The 23,576-nt window shown below is 41.2% G+C and overlaps 1 protein-coding gene across 8 annotated transcripts in view; it reads left to right on the plus strand.

Annotated features, from left to right (window-relative positions):
• Window positions 1-23,576, plus strand: part of LOC133483691 (transmembrane protein 47-like) — a 98,961-nt gene that overhangs the window by 22,900 nt on the left and 52,485 nt on the right. For 6 of the 8 annotated variants that reach the window (XR_009790178.1, XR_009790177.1, XR_009790176.1 and 3 more), the window contains exons 21-39: window positions 2,833-2,980; window positions 3,070-3,152; window positions 6,919-7,099; window positions 7,185-7,270; window positions 9,602-9,818; window positions 9,914-10,118; window positions 13,762-13,873; window positions 14,861-14,961; window positions 15,611-15,711; window positions 15,837-15,950; window positions 16,031-16,250; window positions 16,339-16,410; window positions 16,536-16,673; window positions 17,005-17,086; window positions 17,605-17,700; window positions 17,784-17,970; window positions 18,071-18,168; window positions 18,389-18,505; window positions 21,306-21,440. Coding sequence is in view for 4 of the 8 variants with exons in the window: in XM_061785270.1 (XP_061641254.1) it covers window positions 2,833-2,980; window positions 3,070-3,152; window positions 6,919-7,099; window positions 7,185-7,270; window positions 9,602-9,818; window positions 9,914-10,118; window positions 13,762-13,873; window positions 14,861-14,961; window positions 15,611-15,711; window positions 15,837-15,950; window positions 16,031-16,250; window positions 16,339-16,410; window positions 16,536-16,673; window positions 17,005-17,086; window positions 17,605-17,700; window positions 17,784-17,970; window positions 18,071-18,168; window positions 18,389-18,505; window positions 21,306-21,440 (2,493 nt within the window). In the remaining 4 variants the exon portion in view is untranslated. Of the gene's footprint in view, window positions 1-2,832; window positions 2,981-3,069; window positions 3,153-6,918; window positions 7,100-7,184; window positions 7,271-9,601; window positions 9,819-9,913; window positions 10,119-13,761; window positions 13,874-14,860; window positions 14,962-15,610; window positions 15,712-15,836; window positions 15,951-16,030; window positions 16,251-16,338; window positions 16,411-16,535; window positions 16,674-17,004; window positions 17,087-17,604; window positions 17,701-17,783; window positions 17,971-18,070; window positions 18,169-18,388; window positions 18,506-21,305; window positions 21,441-23,576 lie in introns of those variants that run through there. The other 2 variants (XM_061785239.1, XR_009790179.1) reach the window with 2 other exon arrangements.

The raw sequence follows: 23,576 nt of genomic DNA on the forward strand, positions 1-23,576 counted from the left end.
TGCATGAAACCAAATTCTATAAAACGTTGTTTCCTTTCCTTACCCTCCGATGAGTTTGTGATACTGTGAGCTTTTCTTCTGTCATCGGCTCTTACGTTGAAGACTAAAATAAACGCGAAAAGCCATCAGTGCAAAAGTGCAACCAACTGTTTACCTTGTTAGCCGCCTCAATGTTGGCATAGACGTATTTTATTGTTTCGCTCACCCAATTGACTGAGAGTTGACTTGACTGAAGCTCCGTGCGGTGTAGGCTGAGGCTCGGAGCGTGTCAGACGCTACACATCGTGAAGCCTCCTTTGCACATTATAATCTTATTCCAAGTGTTGTACTGAGGCGACTGATCATTCATTTTAACAAAGACACACTTTTGTTCGCCGCCGCCTCCATTGGGCAAAAGCACATCTTCGTGCGAGTTCTTCTTCTTCGTTGGTTTTCGCCACTTCTTATTCGGGGCCGGAGGACTAGGCATCGAAACTGGGAACCAACATTTTTTAATTTGAATGATTCCGGGAGAACCAGAACGTTAGTCTCGATTCTTGATGCCCAACCCTAACTGTGCCGAAGTTTCGGGTCATGTGTTGGGTAAAACCAGAAATGTGTGTTGGGGAATGTTTTGTTAGGTCCATGGGTCTCCAAACCTTTTCCTCAGAAAGCTGCATATAGAAAAATCCAATGATGCAAGTGCTACTTTGGCATTCCTCACTCTTAATTTGTTAAACACACCAAAAAACAATCCATGAAAGATATGCTAAGCGATTATGTATTGTTTATACTGTATATAGATTTATTAAAAAATGTTACATCACAGCTGTCTGTTAAAGTTGATGAGGCTTTAGTATCAGTCACGATTTTGGGGTAAATAGGTGCCCTGTGTTCCGTTAAGATTGATCTTCCCTAGAAGATTTCCACATTCAGAACAAAAACAAGAGCAATATGTAGCAAGCTGACAAATTTTATAGCAGTTACTTGAGGATCCTTAATGTGATATGGTATGTCCACAAGTCGCACCTTGACATAAAGCAGAAATTAGGGAAAAACATTTTTGCTTCTGAAACGTAATTATCTTTATTCACTGTTGAATTACGAACATAAATGTCGGAACTATTTTAGTTGTAAATAGATTATTTGCATGTTTGTATATCTGGATAAGCTCTAAATAAAACCAAGGTATAATTAGTAGTAGTCGTAGTTGTCAGGAGTGGCATGTGTTGCAACCCCAAAGTCTTCAACTCAGACACTTTTCGCTCGACCCTCATACCCCCCCCCCCCCCTTTTTTATTATTTATTTATTTATTCATTTTTTAAAAGAGTGTTGTGGGCCTTTTCAAATATTTTTTTATATATCCCAAGGGCTGATAAAAAATGGACAGCAAGCTGCAAATGGCCTCCCATAATTTGGACACCCCTGGTTTAGGTGACATGACATCACACTGAGTTAGGTTTGTTTGGAAGAAATATAGTTACAAAACCAAAAATAAATAAAAACAAAATACAAAAATATTGTTTCATTTGCATGCACGTGTGGCAGTTACAAAGCTCATCTGCCACCCCACGTTCAGTCTAATCAAGCGAAAGAAAAAGAGATACTTTGGTTGTCCACTTGATGGAACTGTAGCGTACGTGAAGCACCACGAAGCTTCAGCTTGAGTGAACCAGTTGAATGGAAAGTTAAATCAATGCTCCATATTGTCGTCATGGTAACATAAATCCTACCTGTGCTGGCGCACCACACAGTAGAAAAGGGCAGGATTACCCACTGCTAATCCTATTATATTTATGCAAATGAACCACTTCTAATAGGATTAGCAGTCGCTCATTTGCATGAGACAGTCCAGCCCCCTCAAAACAGACAGAAAAAGAGGAGGAAAAGTGTACTGTTGATTTTTTTGTTTGTTTTTTTTAATCCTTCGGGTGTTTTGACTCAAGCATGTCACACAAGTTTTTAAGACACAGGAATTGTTTTCATTTGTGTAAAAACATTTCTTCAACATTTACATTTGTAACAAAAAGACAGGTCTCCAAGTTATGCAACATTATGCTGTCATTTGACCTTCATGATAACAGAATAACAACTTCAATCAATCATTTGTATATAATAACAATCATGTATGCATGAATTTTTGTTACTCCTGTATTTGCTGAGGATCTATAATGCTATACAACACAATCGCTACATTGACTAGTCTTAAGTTATAGTTATACAGTATATTGTCCCTTGGGAAGATGTACTAAAATTGTTGGGTACTTTTGTGAGATACTCTACAGCATATGGGCATGATAGCATTGCTAAAACAACAAATCAAATAGTACCTATGACCTTTGCATGTTACAGTGCTGTATTTTGTCTTTTAAGGTGCCATATTTTACCAAACCAACTTTTTCTATTATTTGGGATGTAATATTGGCTCTACGGTGCCTCAGTAAACATGTGAGATATGAATTAAAATTGTCCACACATTCCTGAGTTCCAGACATTTTTTTCTGCCGAGATGCCTGACGGGTCATTCGAATTTCTCGAGCTTATTGACTCGCCAGCAAAGATCTTCGCTTTCCGCTCCCGAGCCAGCTCTGTCAACATAACGAACACGTGTGCTCTCACAAGTGGCTATTTTACATGGAGGCAACCAATTAGATGAAAGGGGGCGGTCTTAATCAAATATGGACAAAGCGGTTACAAAACGGTCAAAAAGAAGTAGCTGTCAGAGGGGCCTTTTCTGGACACTTGTATGAGAGGTGTTTTTTAAATGAAATTGACACTTTTATATTAAGTCCATGTTCGAGAGTCACTCTATGGAGGTCTAACTAGCCAACCCTGTTTGATTTACTCCTTAGGCCCTCTTCCATTTCTACGGCGTCCATATTGGTTCTGAGAGAGCCGTACCCTTCACAGTGATCAACCGCTCACCAGCTGCAGCTCGGCTCACCTTTGACCTGTCGCAATATCCAGACTTCACACTGTGGCTTCCTCAGCCTGCTGCAAGTATGCTAACATGCACACGATTATACACTCGGTCATTACATTTTTTTGTGTGCAATTTTTATAAATCTTTTATGAAAATATTTCCCAAGAAGACAGTAATCCAGTTGCGAGGGCTCTGGAGGTCCAGGGCCACCAAACAGTCAACTGCGCTCTTGTCTTCTCCCCTACTGACGTAAGAAGCTCAGAAAATGTACAGTACAGTGGTGCCTTGCGATACAAGTGACATTACTTGCGGGTTTTTTAAGATACGAGCCGTCGTTAAGCCAATTTTTTTGCTTTGACTTGCAAGTGCAAACTTAAGATACAAGCGCTGTATGGTGGCAGTAAAGGCAACTTACTTCACAACAGGCAGCAGTTTGGCAGAGTAATTCAAATAAAAAAAGAAGCTTCAAGCTGTTAAATCCCACTCCCAGTTGAAGTTTACTCTCAAACTAATCATAAAACAAGGAGAATTTACGCGTGTATTTAAAAGAAGCACATAGCTTAGCCTTTAAGTTCACTAGCTTAATTCTAAGGCTAAAACATAATGGGAAATGCCATGCATGTGCTAGCAAATAGCATGGCAGTGTTATAACCCTTTATGCAACGGATATGTCAACTCAAACGATGGAGCAACACAACAGATAAGACAGATAATATAAAAATACTAAGAGGCATATATTCATTATCCTCTGCCTTGAACAACTAATTAATATTAGTCTGAGGAGTTGTGATGTCTCCTCTGTCTCCATGTATATCCGTATGTCTGTTTATTTGATTATAATTGTTGCATATGTTTAGATCCTTAATAAAAGTTTCAATTTCTTTTTGGTCTGGGTTGTTCAAAGATGCATATAAACTGCTATAATAATTGCAAAATATCTCATTTATTTCTATGGTGATTGTGTACAGTTGCCATTTGAATCTTGAAAGGCTGTAATTAATTATTTTTTCTTTATGACGCTTAAGTTGGTTTGCAAGAGATTTTCCTAATTTATTATTGTACTCAAAGTTAGTGTGTCTTACACTGTTGTCAAAAATCTGTTCTTTTTTTCTAACGTCTAATTGATGTTTTGCCTGGCGGCACGGTGGACGACTGGTTAGAGCGTCAGCCTCACAGTTCTGAGGACCTGGGTTCAATCCCTGGCCCCGCCTGTGTGGAGTTTGCATGTTCCCCCCGTGCCTGCGTGGGTTTTCTCCGGGCACTCCGGTTTCCTCCCACATCCCAAAAACATGCATTAATTGGAGACTCTAAATTCCCCGTAGGTGTGAATGTGAGTGCGCATGGTTGTTTGTTTGTATGTGCCCTGCAATTGGCTGGCAACCAGTTCAGGGTGTACCCCGCCTCCTGCCCGATGACAGCTGGGATAGGCTCCAGCACGCCCGCGACCCTAGTGAGGAGAAGCGGCTCAGAAAATGGATGGATGGATGGATGTTTGTTCTGCCCCCAGGTGGCCAAAGTGCATACACCAGAAGGAGCAGCATAATGATTATTGAAATGAAGCAAAAAGTGTGAAAAAAACGGATTAATTATTTACATGCTATTTAATTATGTTAAATAATTTTAATTAATATTGTTAGAATTATGTTTTTAGAAAGTACAATACAGTGGAACCTCAGGTTACGAGCTTATTTGGGTCCGTGACCCCCTTTGTAACCTGAAATGTTCTTAACCCGAGGTAATGTTTACCAATGAATTGCAATTATTGTTCCAGCCCCAAAATTAAAATTACTTTTTTAAAATCAGTGTGTGGTTAAAAATAAATATAGTGCAATATAAAAAAACAAGTGAAAACACTATGTTAAAGAAATAAAACACGAAATAAATATGATTAGTTTATTGCTCATTACCTTTAACTAATGAGGGGAAAAGGGAGGAGGACTACAGCTCCTCACTGAAGAAGAGCCTTCTTCCATAATAACGGGGAAATTGTGATGTAGGTGTTTCTTTTTCTTTTGTCTGTTTCTTCTCTAATTCATTGGTTGATTTTGGCACAACAAACCGATCCAGGGAAACTTTTCTTTTTCTGTTAAAAAAAATAAAATAACCTGAAAGTGTGACGTCACATTTAAAAGATTAATTCCTCTGTTGGCCAATTCGCTGCACATTTCTTTTGATAATTTTTTTTGTATTTGCCTCACTCACGCTACCACCAGGGAGCGCTTTCTCAGTTTTGTCAAAAAAAAAAAAAGCTCGAGTGCCTACCTTACTTACATTGCGTGATGCACAGTCAGTGACGGTTGCTCAACGCAGAGCTTTCTGCTCATCTATGAAAAGTGCTTCCTAACCCTATTATTATACATGGGTATAGGGGTAAATGGGGGAGAAAAAAAAATCACATTTTATAAATGTATGCCGCCATCACCTGGTTATAAAAAAAAAGTGTAGCCTACACTTTCATTCCAATATGACAGGGGTAAAGTATGACTGCATATATGTACAGTTGTGCTCATAAGTTTACATACCCTGGCAGAATTTGTGAAATATTTTTTAAATATGACTGATGACTGAACAACAACCATCATTAATTTATTTTGTGTTATGTTTTGTTTAATGATAATGCTTTTCTGAAATGCTTGACCATTTAATTTGAATCCCATTAAAATAAAATTAAGTGTTTCGCCTGGTCCTTCATGTTTTCTTTAAAGAATTGTACTCATCTTACAAATTCTGCCTAGGTAATCAAACATATGAGCATACCTGTGTGTTTTTTTATTTACTAAATAAAAGTAGGGCTGTGAATTTCAAAATAAGAGCAAGCAAATTAAAAAAAATGATTACATGTTCAAATAAAGTGCTTAACTTCAGAATATCCATCCATGCATTTTCTGAGCCGCTTCTCCTCACTAGGGTCGCGGGCATGCTGGAGCCTATCTCACGGGCAGGAGGCGGGGTACACCCTGAACTGGTTGCCAGCCAAACGCAGGGCACATACAAACAAACAACCATTCGCACTCACATTCACACCTACGAGCAATTTAGTGTCTCCAATTAATGCATGTTTTTAGGATGTGGGAGGAAACCGGAGTGCCCGGAGAAAACCCACGCAGGGACGGGGAGAACATGCAAACTCCACAAAGGCGCGGTCCTCAGAACTGTGAGGATGACGCTCTAACCAGTCGCCCACCGTGCCGCCAACTTCAGAATAATTCCTAAAAAAACCTAACAAAATACAGATAATTTTTGATTTGATCTTATGGGTAGACGCAAAATCATGCATTGTAAAAATGTATTATACATAGGTAGAAGGGTTTTCCATAATTTTGAGGTCAACTTTGGGGGTACGTATTATACATGGGTGTGCATTATAGACGAGAAATTACGGTACTTTAAATAGTATTTTTTGACGAAAATAAAATTATTTCTGGACTTCTTGTATGCCATCAATCATAAAGGCTATTGGATTTGTGATTGGATGATCAGGGATGTGGAGGTGGAGCTCCCGCCTACATAAAGGCTATTGGATTTGTGATTGGATGATCAGGGATGTGGAGGTGGACCTCCCGCCTATAACAGATTTCCGCCTTATACCGCGGAGCAGGCAATTAGTTTTCAGCTTACATCCAAGCGTTATGCAGAGTCAATCATCATAATGCAGCACGAGTAGAAGCACAACATAGATCCTTCCCTTTGTCCATACCAAGACCATTTGCAAACTGAAAATAATACGTAACTAGAAGTAAGTTTTCTCCGAAAAGAGTCAGTGGTAACCCAAGGTTCCACTGTAATATAAAGTGCTCTTTTTTCTCATTAAAATATTCTACTTTTTGGCAGAGACTTTAACGGATTAATGGCATTTTTGTTCATTTTCATGAGAAATGATTATTTGAGATACTGGTATTGCGTTACGAGGGTGGTTACGGAACGAATTTAACTTGTATCTCAAGGCACCACTGTTTACACAATGTTAAATTAAACAGCTTCTTTTAATAAAGAAATGGTAAAAATGTCTCTGCAGTCAGCTGACTATGACTTTGACCTGCCACTGATGGTTAACGGAATGAGATGGCCTGTTACTTCTCCACCGCCTTCCCCCTCGTCCATCTCGCCCTTCTTTTCATCCGGCAGCAAGTGTGTTATCAAAGTTATTCCCTGGTCTATCACCATGGCAATACAACACCCACACATACAAGCCACAGGTGGGCTCCCTCATGGGTTGATGATGAAGATGATCAGGATTCCATCACACATACATTGCCTAATTTAGTGTCTTTCCTAAATTAGTGCTGTCTGCTCCACTGGAATTGTCCCCATCAAGCCTACAATTCCATGTGGAAGCTTTTACACAACCTTCTCAATCCTACACAAAGGTAAGTTTTTTATTCCCAAACTATTCTACCGCTCTCAAGAAGGTGACAATTTCCATACTGCTTATCCTACCTGGGGTCGCGGGCATGCTGGAACCTATCCCAGCTATCTTTGGGCGAGAAGTGGGCTACACCCTGAACTGGTCGCCAGCCAATTGCAGGGCACACAGAAACAAATAACCGTTCACACTCTTATTCACACTTATGGCCATTTAGAGTCTTCAATTAACCTACTACGCATGTTTTTCGGATGTGGGAGGAAACCGGAGTACCCGGAGAAAACCCACGTAGGCACGGGGAGAAGATGCAAACTCCACAAAGGGGAGGCCGAATTTGAAACCGGGTCCTCAGAACTGTGAGGTAGATGTGCTAACCAGTCGACCAGCGGGAGAAAAATAGGTTGAGCATGGGGCATTCAGGCATATGCAGATAGTGGTACAAAAATAATAAAAATTTGTATTGTTCGGCCTTGGCGAACCGTTGTACTGCAGCTTTGTTGTTGTTGTATCCATCTATAGACATCATTGTGCTGTACATAAAACCTTATCTAATACAGGACAGCAACACGCTCAGCAGCTCATTCAACTAGCCTTCACTCCAAATGTGTGAAGGACAGGTCTGTCTCTTCTGCTGTCAGACTTAACGACAAACACTGCTCTCCACAGTCTGTACACAACTGTCCATCCAGGGTTCCATCCATCCATTTTCTATAACGATTCTCCTCACTAGGGTCACAGGTCAGCTGCAGCCTATCCCAGCTGACTTTAGGCGAGAGGCAAGGTACACCCTGGACAGGTCACCAGCCAATCGCAGGGCACAGCACGTATAGGTGGACAACCACATACACTCATTCACACTAAAGGACAATTAACTTATTCACTCCTGTGGTCGTTTATATTCATCAAGTGGAATCCAGTCTTTTACTGCCACCAGTGAATATATTTGTCAAGTATGATTATAAACGTGTAGGTGTGGAAGAGGGTCTCGCCCAGCTTTTCTGTGAAATTCAGGTTTGTAAACCACTGTAATGCCTAATAGATCCGTGTAGATGTCAGCAGTGAGAGAAGAAATGTCAACAAAGTGGAAGTCAAAAGGTAGCTTAGGCACCTCGCACTCCATATGTATATGCTATAAACAGACTATGCGTTGTGGTAGTTCATAGAATGTGTGTGTCGGGATCGTGAAAAAAAGATGCTGCAGGTCATGGAGTGAATAGCGAGCGCCATGTAAAAAGTAACACTCGAGCCATGGGGTTAGTCAGCGGTGCTCCCGGCATGTTTCTCAGGTTTATACCTGTAAATAAATCATTATTTTGGCATGAAAAGCCATTTCTCAGTCTTGTTTTTGTTGTTTTGTAGTTAAAGTCAGTGTTCTGCTTGGCATGTTTCTTTTCACAAAAAAATAAACAGTTTTTCTGAAACCAGCTCATGTTCTACTGCTAATTACTAAAGAGTGCAAAAAAGTAGAAACCAATTGTATTTCTGGTGAAAGAAGAGAGACAAGTCTTTCTTTTCGTAGGTTTGCTTCTTATATCGTCACAGAACACAACATCCTGTTTTGTCTTGAAAGATTAGTCAAAATGTTCTTTAACGATTGGCAATATCGGGACTCCGGTTTGGAAACAGCTTGCAGTGAATGAGTTGGTTTTCAGTGAACCAAATGTGTATTTTTTGGGGGGGAATGCATACTAATCTTTCTTTCACTCTTTATGTAACTTTATATATTTTTTATTCGTTTAAAGTTACCACTCCAATGCTAATATTGTTTGTTTTTTCCAAACTACAGCTATGTATAGTACATGTAGTCATCGCATACAATGCCACTGCCTATTAGTACTGTATTTATTCACATTCACATCTACATGTACTGTAGAGTATGCATAGTGTAGTTCAGTATTATTATTATTTTTTCTATACAGTATTAATCACTTACCATATTACTCATCAGCTGCTAGTATTCACCTGTGGTGGTTATTCTACTTTATTGGTACATATATAGTTTTTCTTTTTTTTGCTCAATACAATGCTGACTAATGTTGCTGCTTTTCACATTCACCTGTGTAAAGTATTTGTAGTGCCTACTGTATTTACACATGTACAGTTTGCCATTCACATCCGCTATTTATTATCAATGTACAGAAACCAAATACACTGCTGCTGCCTATTCTGTTCATTGTGATTCCATGGTTTTGTAAATACAGTATATGTATTTTTTTGTGTGCTTATTCTTACATATGCATTTGTATGTGCTGATACTGTCGACTTTGCTGCTGTGAAACCGGAACACTATGATGTACGTATTGTGTCTTTTTCAATTTTCCCTTTTCTGCCTCAGACACTGGAGCTCAAAGCAGCATGCGAAGAGAACATCTGTTGGCACAGCATCCGAGGAAAGTGTGTGCGCTGGCAGTTCAAGTGGAGTGACACAACACCGCCAGAGGGTAGGAGAGAGGACGAGCTTCATTTGTTGGTGTCGCCATCATCGGGTTGTCTGGGGCCTGGTCAGTCCATCTGTTTGGCAATCAGGATCACGCCAGAGGCATTAGCAACATGTGAGAAATGACAGGAAACACATTCATCTCAAACAAGCACCCTCTTCTCATTTTTCTTTTTTTTTTGTTTTGTTTTAAATTTTCCATCCTTGTAGACACGGTGACCAGACTTTCCCTCGCTCTTTACCTGGGACACAAAGAAGGGAGCAAGATGGGGCAGCTGTACAAAAAGCTTCCCATCACTGTTATCCACCAACTCCCCACTATAACCATCACCCCTCCACAATTGCTGCTGACCCCAGTACCCTTGGAAAGCAGCATAACAGCCAATCTCACCCTTCTTGCCTCAGGATATACCAGGTTGGTTCACAAGCAGTCAGTGACTGACAAACAGACAGACAGACAGACTTTTTAAGGAGGCTCTGATTAAATTTGAGGTTTTCTAGGAGGCTTTTCCTGCCTTTTTTTGTTGTTGTTACTTTCTAGTATAAGCCTGAATGTTATGCGCTATCTCTGACTGCTATTTGGAACTGTTCGTAATTCCTTTCAGCCTGTCTAAGGTCCCAGTTCCAGTTTAAGAAAGGCAGCCCCAAAGCATGATGCTGCCACCACCATGCTTCACTGTTGGAATAATGTTCTTTTGTTGATGATGAGCAGGGTTGCATTTGTGCCAAACATACCTTTTGGAATTATGGCCAAATAGTCCAACCTTAGTTTCATCGAACCAAAGAGTTTGTAAATTATTTATCTTGGTTTTAATTTTTTATCTCACAAAAAACGGAGATTTCAACAGGGGTCTCTAGACTTTTAATATCCACTGTTTGTGTTGTTTTACTGCACATTTCTCTTTGATTATTTGCATTATGGTGATGACTCATACTACTTATTTGCATATATTATTTCTCACCACCTATTTGGATATTATGTAGACTACCATTACAATAATAAAGTTATTTAACTGGTTGTTATGTCTTTTATGGTTGTGGTAATCAGTATTGCCACAGTTACTTTGAAAAAGTAACTTAGTTACTTTACTGATTACTTGATTTCAAAAGTAACTAAGTTAGAAAAAAATAGCTGTCAAGTGGCAGGAATATCACTGATTCACAGTACAAAAAAAGCATTAGCTTAACCGTACCCATTACTTTGTAATGTATGCCACACAAGTTTCAGAATCAGAATCATCTTTATTTGCCAAGTATGTCCAAAAAACACACAAGGAATTTGTCTGCGGTAGTTGGAGCCGCTCACGTACGACAACAGACAGTCAATAGACAGAGAACACTTTTGAGACATAAAGACATTGAGAAAAACAGTCATTGACCAATAAAGGGTTGCTAGTTATCTGGTAATGCCGGTACAATTTTTATTTAATTTTTTGTGACAATTGTGCAAAAAGATGTCCTCTAGCACTTAGAGCAGTTTGAATGACTAATATAGCAATAGTCCGGTGCAATGACCACTGTGCAAAGGGCACCGAGACTTCAAGGAGTGTATGCAGTTTAAAGTGACGAGTCGTGCGATAATCTGGGACAATGTTGATTGTGCAAATGTTGCAGATACTCCTCAGTCAGTGTGCAAGTGGGACAGATGCTACTCTAGCATGAGTGGAAAGTATTTGTCAACAACAGATATGCAAATAGTGAAGCGTGGTGAGACTACTATAGTGAGTGCACAAGTAATGTATAGAAATGTGACAACAAACTCAAGACAAAAGAAAATTGGCAGCATGTTGCAATGGAATTGTAGGTTAGCTGTTTAAGAAGTTGATTGCAAGAGGGAAGAAGCTGTTGGAATGTCTGCTAGTTCTAGTTTGCATTGATCGGTAGCGCCTACCTGAGGGAAGGAGCTGGAAGAGCTGGTGGCCGGGATATGGAGGGTCCAAGAGGATTTTGCACGTTCTTAGTTCTGGCAGCAGGCAAGTCCTCAAGGGTGGGTAGGGGGGTACCGACAATATTTTCAGCAGTTCTGATTGTCCGTTGCAGTCAGAGTTTGTCCTTTTTTGTAGCAGCACCAAACCAGAATGTGATGGAAGAACACAGGACTGATTCGCTGACCGCTGTGTAGAACTGCCTCAGCAGCTCCCGCGGCAGGCCGTGCTTCCTCAGAAGCTGCAGCAAGTACATCCTCTGTTGGGCTTTTTTGAGGACGGAGTTGATGTTGATCGCCCACTTCAGGTCCTGAGAGACTGTAATAGCCAGGAACTTGAAGGTCTCGACGGTTGACACAAGGCAGCTGGACAGCGTGAGGGGCAGCTGTGGCGAAGGATGCCTCCTGAAGTCCACAATCATCTCTACAGTCTTGAGTGTGTTCAGCTTCAGGTTGTGTCGGCCGCACCACAGCTCCAGCCGCTCCACTTCCTGTCGATATGCAGACTCGTCACCGTCTTTGATGAGGCCGATGACAGTGGTGTAAACTTCAGTAGTTTGACAGCCGGGTGCGTTGATGTGCAGTCGTTCATGAGAGAGAAGAGCAGCGGAGAGAGGACACAACCTTGGGGTGCCCCAGTGCTGATGCTGCGTGTGGATGAGGTGGTCTCTCCCAGCCTCACCTGCTGTGTCCTGCCCGTCAGAAAGCTGTAAATCCACTGGCAGATGGCAGGCGAGACGCTGAGTTGGAGAAGCTTGGAGGAAAGGAGTTCAGGGATGATGGTGTTGAACGCTGAGCTGAAGTCTACTAACAGGATCCTCGCGTAGGTCCCTGCACTGTTGAGGTGTTCTAGGATGAAGTGCAGTCCCATGTTGACTGCATCATCTGCAGACCTGTTTGCACAGTAGGGAAACTGCAGGGGGTCCAGCAGGGGACCTGTGACACTCTTGAGGTGGTCCAGCACGAGACGTTCAAAGGACTTCATGACCACAGATGTCAAGGCAACAGGCCTGTAGTCATTTAGACCCGAGATTGTAGGTTTCTTGGGGACTGGAATGATGGTGGACCGTTTGAAACAGGACAGTACTTCGCACAGTTCCAGAGATCAATTGAAGATCTGTGTGAAGACTGGAGTGAGCTGGTCCACGCAGACTTTGAGGCAGTATGGGGACACAAGGTCTGGGCCTTCCGCTTTGTTAATCTTTTGTTGTTTGAAGATGCGTCTCACATCCTGTTTGCGGATGGTTAACGCAGAAGTCAGAGGTGTGATTGTGGTCGGTGGTGTGGCTAAAAAATGAAAAAAATAACTTAAATATGAGTGTAGTTGCAGCCACATTAAATGAGCAACTTAGAGAAGACTTGACATGCCAAATAGCCACCTAAATATAAACAAGCACACCATTCTCAGTATACTTCTTTAAAGACTCTTAACTGATAGATAGATAGATAGACAGACAGAGACACAGACTGTAGCAACCCTGCCGATTGTGTGGGGGTCCATGAAGGCACATTTGTGTGGGGGTCCATGAAGGCAAATGTGCGTGTGTGTGTGTGTGCGCATAGTGTACAACAAACCTTAGTATTGTCCTCTTTAGAGAAATTTGAAGTTGTGACTGTATTTCCAATTTAACTATGCCAATCCCTCTTCAGAGTCGTCAGCGTCTATTGTGTTTGCGCCGGTGGCTTCTTGGTTACACGTGAGTTGACTATGTGCGGAAAACGTGCAACACATCACGTGCCGTTATTGCACCAGACTGCTCCGTTTATAAATATTTCGCCTTTTTTCGATATTAGTTATGTTAGTGTTGGTTATTTATGGATAGTTAAGAATATAGTGTGTTTCGTCTGTTTTATTCGTCATGACTAAAACAAAGGCTGAAAATTGGTCTACACTTATGACATGCATCGTGACTGAATCATGTGTCTTGGTTATTGACTTGCCTCATGTTCCCAAGCACTGTAGTTTGTTTATGATAAATAATGAGGACAAGCGCTATAGAAAATGAATGGATGGATAACATTTGTAAAAAGCCTTGTTTTACAAAGATGGATACAACATGTTAAGTACAATGTAAGGTTCTGCACAAGCAGACTTTATGCATGCTTTGCTGCCATTCTGTTGTTTTCTTTGCAGTGGAACCAGTTTATCAGTTGAGGTCGATGAGGTTGACCTGGATGATGGAACCAAGGTGCAGCCAATCTGTGTCACCTTCCCAGATTGTAACACCATCCCTGCCCAAGACCAGGTAAGGTTTTGACTGATCTTGAAGTGGATTTATGCAATGTTTTTACTAGTTCTTTTATTAGTTTTTAGGGGTCTTAATGGTCTTGGGCCAGATATGCTTTTATCATAATCAACCCCCGTGTTTCCTGAGCTCCTCTGGCACCGGCCTATTCTCCGTGGGTTTTTTTTATGGCCCGCAACTCTGAGACAGCTTGTCAGAGGGCATCAGGAACGCAGAGACTGTTAATGCTTTTAAAAGAAGGTTCAAGACTCACCGGTTTGATTTAGCATTTAACTGATTTGCTTCGCTTTTAACTAATTTCTTTATTATTCATTTAGACAATTATTTATCTACACTTTTGCTTATTCGTTTATCTATTTTTTATTTGATTCATTTAGAATTTTTTTTATCCTCTTTTTAGTATCTCTTATTGTCCTTCAGTTTTTATTCCATCCTATTTTCTTTTAGTCTTTTTAAGTTTTACTCCAGTGTCTCCTCATGGGAACCTCCACACTGGGAGCTGTGTTCGAGGGGATGTCACCCTACAGTTTCCCCGAAACGGGGGGGCCTCGGGCTCTCTGCACAATACAGGGAGTCCCCCTCCAGTCTACACTTGTTGTGGTGGTCTCTGTGGTTGCATCCTCTGTGCCACCTCTTGGTGTGGATTGTTCCCACAGGTTGTCTTTCCATGCCCAGGATCTTCAGTGTCTTGCCATGTCTCAATACCATTAAGCAGTATGTGCTGTGTTTTTGTGTGTGTGTGCGGGTATGTGTTCGTATGGGTGAGTTTGCATTTATACTGTATGTGGGAATGGGAGGCGTGGGGTTTTCAGTGTTCCCTGCTATTCTAATGGTCTGTTTTATCTCTGTGAAGCACTTTGGGTTGCAATTTGTATGTATGAAAAGTGCTATAAAAATACCATTTGCTTGACTGTCTCTTAATCCCGTGTTAATATGACTGTAGTCTGTCACTGTTGAAATAATCAACTTGCCATTGATCCAAACCAGACAGCCAGTGTGACCTCACTGATCTGCAGAGTGACTTTTTTCTCTGTGGTGACTCTGGCCATTCGCACAGTCATCACCTTCTCTGATCACCTAAACAACAGGTAACTAGCTCCTGGTTTAGTATCTAAAAAAAGTGAGTACACCCCACACATTTTGGTTAATATTTTATTAGATCTTTTCATGGGACGACACTGAAGAATTGACACATCTATTATAATGTTAAGTAGTCAGTGTACAGCTTGTATAACCATGGTAAGTTTCTGTCCCCTCAAAATAACTCAACGCACGGCCATTGATGTCTAATCTGCTGGCAACTAAAGGGACTACACATCAAAGAGAAAATGTCAAAACTCGGCCCCAAGTGTCAATATTAGGGGTGCCCACCATTTTTTTCCAGCACTGCCTTAAACCTCCACATCCACATACACCTTTGCAAATTAGCATTTCTTCAATGTTGTCCAATGAAAAGATACGATATTTAAAGTAATATTTACATAAATGAGGGGTGCCTTCAATTTTGTGAGATAACATAGCTGTCATGCTAAAGTCTTGAGTTATTTTGGATGTTTTCCTATTGGTAAATGTAAATAACCGGTGGTAAACATGGATTTTTTCCCAAAAAATGTCTGCCAAAGTAGGTGACGCTCAGTTGCCGCAGCAACAACAGAAATTATATTTTCTTTAGAGCTGTTATTTTGTGGTCAATTTATCACACATTTACATTGTTTGAATTTCTTCTGCCTGCTGCAGATTCAAGGTCAAGTTATGTGCCATAAGTGACAACTGTTTGTTGACCGTTTGGCCCCAAATGGCTCTTCAACGCTCCATGCAGCAGATAGTTCTCAGGGCCGGTACTGTAAAAGAGTCACACACACAGACACATACATTACGTCCATATTTATGAGTGAGTGACACATGCCTCTTCTCACCCAAGCTAACACTATATACTTTTTCTGTCTGTGTGATCGGTGTTCAGGAGCTACAGTCATTGAAACCATCACACATCCCACACCAAGTCTTGCATCAGACCCAACTTCCTCCTCCTCCTTGTTCGAACCCATCAGCTCAACACCCAAGAACTCATCATCAGGTTAGAAAATCCCAGGTTAACCACAGATGTAATGTTTTGCATGTTGTTTTGTTTAACTGGGCATGAATATTCTTGTTTAGATTCCTTCTCACAAAGTGAAAGCGGCAGTCAGAACAGCAGTCACAGTTTTCGTAACACAGACACCCCACAGACTGATATCGGTGTGCCACTATTCCCTACTGCTACCTCAGTGGAGGGCCAATATTACCAGGATGTATTATTAGCATTGGAGAGGTGGTTTAGCTTCTTTGGCTGGCTGAGTGGGCCACACCCCATCACTATACCACACACACTCAGAAGGTATATTCTGCTCTTCAAAGTCACCTTAGATGGGGTCATGCGTCCTTAGTTTTATTCCGAATTTTTTGTGAATTTTTTCCTTCTCTAGAATTGTGTCTGAAGATGCAGTAAATAATCCTAGTGGACAGGCACAGGGGGTCAGCCAAAAAATACACTCCAGGTATGCATCCGTAAAACGTAGGAAACTGAATGAAGCAGTCGGTATGGATCATAAAAACATGTTTTGCCTGGTTGCATATTTCAAACGTGTATGTTTTTTGTTATTTTAAATGGTGCTTTGTCTAGGTCTGCAGTGGAGATGATTCATCATCTGGCAGGCAAACGGATTCCCAACATTTCTCACTGTCAGACCTTTTCCACAGATGTACACCTGCGCACTCTGCAGCTGCTCCAACAGCATGAGGCCATTTTTGCTTTTCTCAGGTCAGCTGGAATTCAGTTTACATCCTTGTCCCACACATGCTACATTGCATTTTCAGACATTCATGTGTTCAGGGATTCTTACGTCTATGGCCAAGCAAGCGCGTCAGCTGGTATCAATGGTCAACTCGGCAATTCAAGTATTACTGTATCATAACCTGAGTGTTAATATTCTTTGTCAAATTACATATGGTACTTGATTCAAGTATTTGAGCCAACATGGTCAAGGTCATTCTGGATCCGTTTTTCAAAACCAGAATGCAACTTGATTGATTTTCCAGCTGAAGAGTTTTGTTTTGAGTCTTTTGGACCTTATTTTTTAATTTGTACTCAGAGTACAGGGAGCCTGTTTGAGTCACATCCGACCTGAGTACTTACTGGATGTGCAGGAGTTCAACCACTGGTGCTTGCTCCAGGTATACACACCCTCACTCAACAATTTGCTTCCACAGTATAACTGCAAAAGTAAGCTCCTTGAAGTATTTAAATGACTGTTAAACTAAAAATGATTAATTATTGTTTTTACAAATCATTGAAGATGAGATGTCATTCCACCATGGAAACAGAACAGTTCAAAAAAATTATATTAATAAGATAGTCATGCCTAATCTACACTGGATCCACCAATATTTAACACAACTTAAGTCAGGCATATTGTCAGAGATGCTACTATCATTATTACAGGCCATCTTAAGGATTTAGAATTTATTTTATTGGGTCAACTTAACCATAATATAATGCAGTGGTGCTTTCTGGTATTGGCAATATGTGCGTCCACACAGCAGGGCATTTCTAGGGAGAAGTAGCATCGCGGTTGGAAGTGAGGGAGGGTTCTCGCACAAGGTGCCATTCAAGCTAGGACCGCCACTAATGTATAGTACTGTATATATATTCTTTGTCTTTATTTTAATTGTCATTTATGTTTTTTTTCCAGTCTAATGAGGAAGAGTCAGGTGTGGACTACAACAGTGTTGACTATGAGTCTCTGAGCAAACGATGCTGGACTGATTTTCTGCTGCAAATATACAAGGTGGAAAAGTATTTCATGTGCTAAGCATTTTGTTGAATTTTGAAGTCCATCTGTGTTCATGAATTGACGACTCCTTCACCCAGGTCTTGGTGTTGTGTCGCGTGTCAGAGAGCAGTCCGAACCCAACTCGTACGAAATATCACAAAGATGAAGACGGAATCCTCAACATCCATTCACTGCCCAGTAACCTCTACTCTCGGCATGAGCTCCAGCTTCTCTCATGGCTTAATTCACACTATCATTACATGAGGGATACAGTGTGGAGTTCAGGTATAAGCATTTATAATCTTGCTCAATTTATGTCCTCCCGGATTGATCCCATCTTTTGCCTTGTGTGTGTTATTGATTGGTGAGTTCCTTCTGAAATCAGGTACTGTTCCGCCAGTACGCTGGATTGTCAATTTTGACTTGGACTTGACTGACGGATTGGTGCTCGCTGCTTTGCTTGCTGCCTACTGCCCATACCTGGTCAGTGTGTGTTGGTGTACATTTTTGAAGTCTTTCAGAAGTTTGAATTTGCATTCCACTCAATGGAATGCAAATCCTCTGTCAAGCTCAACCTATCCTAAACATGGCCACCTGTCCAGTTAGACTGAAAAATCATACAGGGCTGAACAAATTTATGTAAGGTTTATGTGAAAGCAGTCCTACAATATTCCTTTTATATTTTTATTGATGACGTATGTAGGTCTCCAGCCACTTTCAGAGGATGTACACTACAACTCCCAGCCTGGAGCAGATTCTGCACAACAACATCATTATTATCCAGGCCTTAACCATACTTTCTCTAAATATGGATCTGCAGGTATAATTACACGACGATGTCTCTTCCTTTTGCTGTAATATCCTATTTCAATAATTGCTAAATATGTAAATAAGTGATTCATTTATTAACTTAAGGAAAGATGGGTACAACATATGTGATTAGCTAGATAACGTATTGGTACGTTTTAACAAATATCCTGTGTTAAATAAATTTTAGGCCTGCTGCACACTGTGCGGTGCTGTCAAACTCGATTGGACCGGACCGTCACATGAAAATAAGAGTTGCCGACTGACCCTCGCACATTGATTGATTGTTTACTTTATCACATTTGTTAAACCGTAAAAAGATAGCTTAATAGTTAAGGAAAAAAGCAGGTTGTTAAAGAGAATTGTCGTTGGTGAGAATAAAAGCGAGAGTGTGGATATTTTAAAGGAGACTCAATGACTCCATTCATTTGAACACACACAGCTCGGTATGTACCGCTAGCGTACACTTTGGTCACAAGCTTTGCTTTTTCATCCACAGGGACATTATATGTACATTATGAATATAGTTAAGTATTGATGCAAAACACAATATTTGATGCTATACAGTATATACTATTTATATGGCTTGGGGCGGTGCGGCAGCCGTGCGGTGTCTCGTTCGCTTAAATCCCTGAAATGTATTTATAGCGTGAGTGAAAGTTTATGTGCATTTTGACTGGCTGTAATCTGCAATGTTGCGATGGTGTGTGCCGGTGATGGATGCAAATATTGAATCGTGGCAAAGACTGATTGGCCATGAAAACAGTTGCCAAACCACACACACTGACCGACAGTTCAGTGGGGTGAAGGGACGTTGTTCGGTGTGCAGCAGTCTTTACAGTAATAATCTGAATTTACTTGTTTGATATTGTTCCCACCCACATGTAGTTCTTCTATTAGGTAGTTTTAATATTTGCCTCACCAATATCACATTTTAGGGACTGTGAAATTTTAAAAGTCTACACCCTTGTTCCAATGCAATCCAAGGTTTTTGTGATATAAAAAATGAGACCAAGATAAGAGTTCATAACGTTTTACACCAATAATGTGGCCTGTAGCATAAAACTCAATTGAAAACAAATACAAGCTTTTTGAGAGGGGAAATGCAAATAAAAAAACTGATATAATGTGGTTGCACAAATGTGTTCAGAATTAACCAGTCACATTCAAACCCATGTTAAATGGAAGTAAGCATACCTCTGCCACCATTTAAATTGCCTCTGATTAACCTTCAAATAAATTTTAGATGTTCTAGTAGGCTTTTGCTGAATTTTTTTCTTTCTAGCAGAAGTCCAAAGGTTTTGTCCTAACACTGACATATTTTGAACTGTTCATAATTCCCTCCACCTTGACCGAGGCCAACATTCCAGTTGAAGAATAACAGCTACAAAGATGGTGCTGCCACAACCATGCTTCACTGTGGTCTTTGTGAAGAGCAGTGTTATATTCCCGCCAAACATAACTTAAAATTAAGGACAAAAGGTTCAGCCATGGTTTCACTGCACTACAATACATTTCCCCACATGTGTTTGGGAGATTCTAAGTACTTTGTCTTGCCACCCTACCCAATAGTCTAGATGTAGGTGGGAGATTGTTGTCGTGATTTACCAGAAATTCCTGCAGCGCCTTCAATGTCTCTGTCTGCTTGTTGGTGTCAAGTGTGGAGTTTGTGGGGATGGTGGCAGAAGTACAGGACCCAAGTGCGGGGAAGCAGGAGAAGCAAGGCAGGGGAGCAGGCATAATCTCCCAAAGGTTTTTATAAGGCAAAAAAAAAAGTAAACAAGGCTCATGGAATAATCTAAATACTAGAATTCAAAGTAACACAAGGAAACAAAACACTCACCAGTGTCGCAGTCAGGACATGACTAAAGCTACGTGACATATGACAGCGACAACAATGAGCTGCCACAGACTGAAACAAACCAGGGAACTATACTATACATACAATATAAGGAAACTTGAGACAACGGGGGCACACCTAGACAAGGCACGAGTGGCCAGAGGGAGGTGATTGGTTGACACAAGGAAAAGAGTTGATCAGAACAAGTGGAAACGAAAGCAATTTGACAACACGTGAACAAGGGACACGCAAAAACATGGCATAACATGAAACATAACTAAAATCTAATCTGAACAAAGTCAAGAAAAACACAGATACAAGACACTTGGCAGCCTGCCTGACTGGTTTTCTTATCTTTTTATCAATTGTGGAGGGACATGTAGTTCTTGATAATGTCACTACCATATTTCTCCTGTTGATAATAATTGTCTCAACTGAGTCCCATGGTATATTTCATACTTTTTCATTAGAAATTATTTTCTACCCTTCTCCTGACTTATACCTTTGAACAATGAGATCCCTCTGATGATGTGGAAGTTCTCTGTAGAGCATGACTTGTGCTGTTGGATGTGATGGCAAAAATGTCGAGAGAAGCCTGCTAGAACAGCTGAACTTTATTGGGGGTTAATCAGGGCACTTTAATTGGTGGCAGGTGTGTGCTGACTCCCATTTTACCTGAGTCTGAAAGTGCTGAATGCTGAACACACCCACATCTCTAGTTATAAGAGGGTGTGCACGCTTGTGCAACCACATCTCAGGTGTTTATTTTTACTTCTCCTCTCTAAAAGCCCCCCCCCCTAATTGAGTTGTGAAGGTCATAGGTCACATGGTGCCATTTTTTTTAAACAATTTATCTTGGTCTGCTTTTTTTATATCACAACAATCTGACATTTGAACAGGGGTATGTAGATTGTTTTATATCCACTGGAAACTAAGATGTAAGCTATAATATATTATGAGTTTGTGTGTGCAGCCCACAGACTTGTCAGATCCCAACCCTGTGCAAATGTTGATGCTGTGTGTTCATTTATACGAGAGACTGCCTCAGTACAAGCCTGTAAACACCGTCACTCTCTCTGGAAGCCTGCACAGAACTTTGAGCAAACAGGTACCACACAACATTACACAGTCACCGCCTACTTGTTAAATTCTATTACTGTGCAATGATAAAAATGACTTGCACACCAACTAGATGGTATGAAACTGTAGATGCTGAGGAAGAAAGAGTCAAGGAAAAAAAAAGATTTAAATGTTTAGGAGGGAAATTAAGAAAAATTCAAGACAGACTACAAAGCATGGCCGAGATACAGTTATGATTACCAAGTATGGTTTCTCCTTGCAAAAAAAAAAAAAAAAGCTCCAGCAGCTCCATCCTCATCATCCTTCTACCAATATACTATCGCTCCTCTGGATGTGTCCGGACCATCGAAGTCTGCTCTCTTCAACTTTGTCACCAAAACATCTGGTCACTTCTTGAGAGAACCTCAACATCTTCATTTCCGCCACCTCCAGCTCTGGTTGGACCCGTTTCTTCACTTCCTTACCAAACTCACCATTGCTCTGTATTGGTGACCCAAAGTCCCCCATCCTCGCTATCTCTTCTTACCATAGCCTCACTCTTCCCCCTCCACCCCTCTCATTCATGCACATATATTGTCTTACTTCTTTCTAACTGTTCCTCCACCTGCTCCCTGCTTTCACTTTCAATATCATGGTTCCAGTCTAACCTCATCTGTCAGCCTATCCATCAACACTGCAAACAGGAAGGGGCAGAGGGCTGATCCCTGATGCAGTCCCATCTCCACCTTAAACTCCTCTGTCAGACCTAAAGGACACCTCACCGCTGTTCTTCTGCCCTCATACATGTCCTGCAGTATTCTAACATACTTCTCTGCCACTTCAGACCTCCGCATGTAGTACCACAGTTCCTCTCTGGGTACTCTGTCATAGGCTTTCTCTAGATCTACAAAGACACAATGTAGCTCCTTCTGACCTTCTCTGTGCTTCTCCATCAACAGCCTGAAGACAAATAATGCATCTGTGGTACTCTTTCTAGGCATGAAACGGTTGCTCGCAAATACTCACTTCTCTCCTGAGTCTAGCTTCCACTACTCTTTCCCATAACTTCCTTGTGTGGCTCATCAACTTTATTCTTCTATAGTTCCCACAGCTCTGCACATCACCCTTGTTCTTAAAAATGGGCACCAGCACACTTTTCCTCCATTCCTCAGGTATCTTCTCACCCACTAAAATTCTATTGAACAAGCTGGTCAAAAACTCCACAGCCACCTCTCCGAGATGCTTCCATACCGCCACAGGAATGTCATCAGGACCAACTGCATTTCCATTTGTCATCCTCTTTAATGCCTTTCTAACCTCCCCCTACTAATCATTGCCACTTCCTGGTCCACCACAGTTGCCTCTTTTACTCTCCCTTCTCTCTCATTTTCCTCATTCATCAACTCCTCGAAGTATTCTTTCCATCTATCCAGTCAACACATTTCCATCTCTATCCTTAATCACCCTAACCTCCGTCCCATCTTTATCCCTCTATCTGACTTACCTGAATAGATCCTTTTCTCCTTCTTTGGTGTCCAACCTGGCATACATGTCATCATATGCCTCTTGTTTGGCCTTTGCCACCTCTACCTTTGCCCTACAGCACATCTCCATGTATTCCTTTCTCCTCTCCTCAGTCCTCTCAGTGTCCCATTTCTTCTTAGCTAACCTCTTTCCTTGTATAATTTCATGAACTTTGAGGTTCCACCACCAAGTCTCTCCTGCCTGTTTCTCTGATCACCTTGACTGGAATGATCTAGTTTTCTGGAAGCTCCTCCTGCACACCGAGAGCCTGTCTCACCTCTTCTCAAAAAAGCTGCATTACACTCTTCCTTTCTGAGCTTCCACCACATGGTTCTCTGCTCTGCCTTTGTCTTCTTAATCTTCCTCCCCACCATCAGAGTCATTTTACACACCACCATCCTATGCTGTCTAGCCACACTCTCCCCTACCACTACCTTACAGTCAGTAACCTCCTTCAGATTACATCGTCTGCACAAGATGTAATCCACCTGCGTGGTTCTACCTCCACTCTTTTAGGTCATCCTATGTTCCTGCCTCTTCTGGAAAAAAGTGTTCACTACAGCCATTTCCATCCTTTTTGCTACCACCATCTGTCCGTCCAAGTTCCTTTCCTGGATGCCAAACTTACTCATCACTTCTTCATCACCCATATTTCCTTCAC

The sequence above is a fragment of the Phyllopteryx taeniolatus genome, chromosome 1 (genome assembly GCF_024500385.1).
Source record: "Phyllopteryx taeniolatus isolate TA_2022b chromosome 1, UOR_Ptae_1.2, whole genome shotgun sequence".
Lineage (NCBI taxonomy): Eukaryota > Metazoa > Chordata > Actinopteri > Syngnathiformes > Syngnathidae > Phyllopteryx > Phyllopteryx taeniolatus.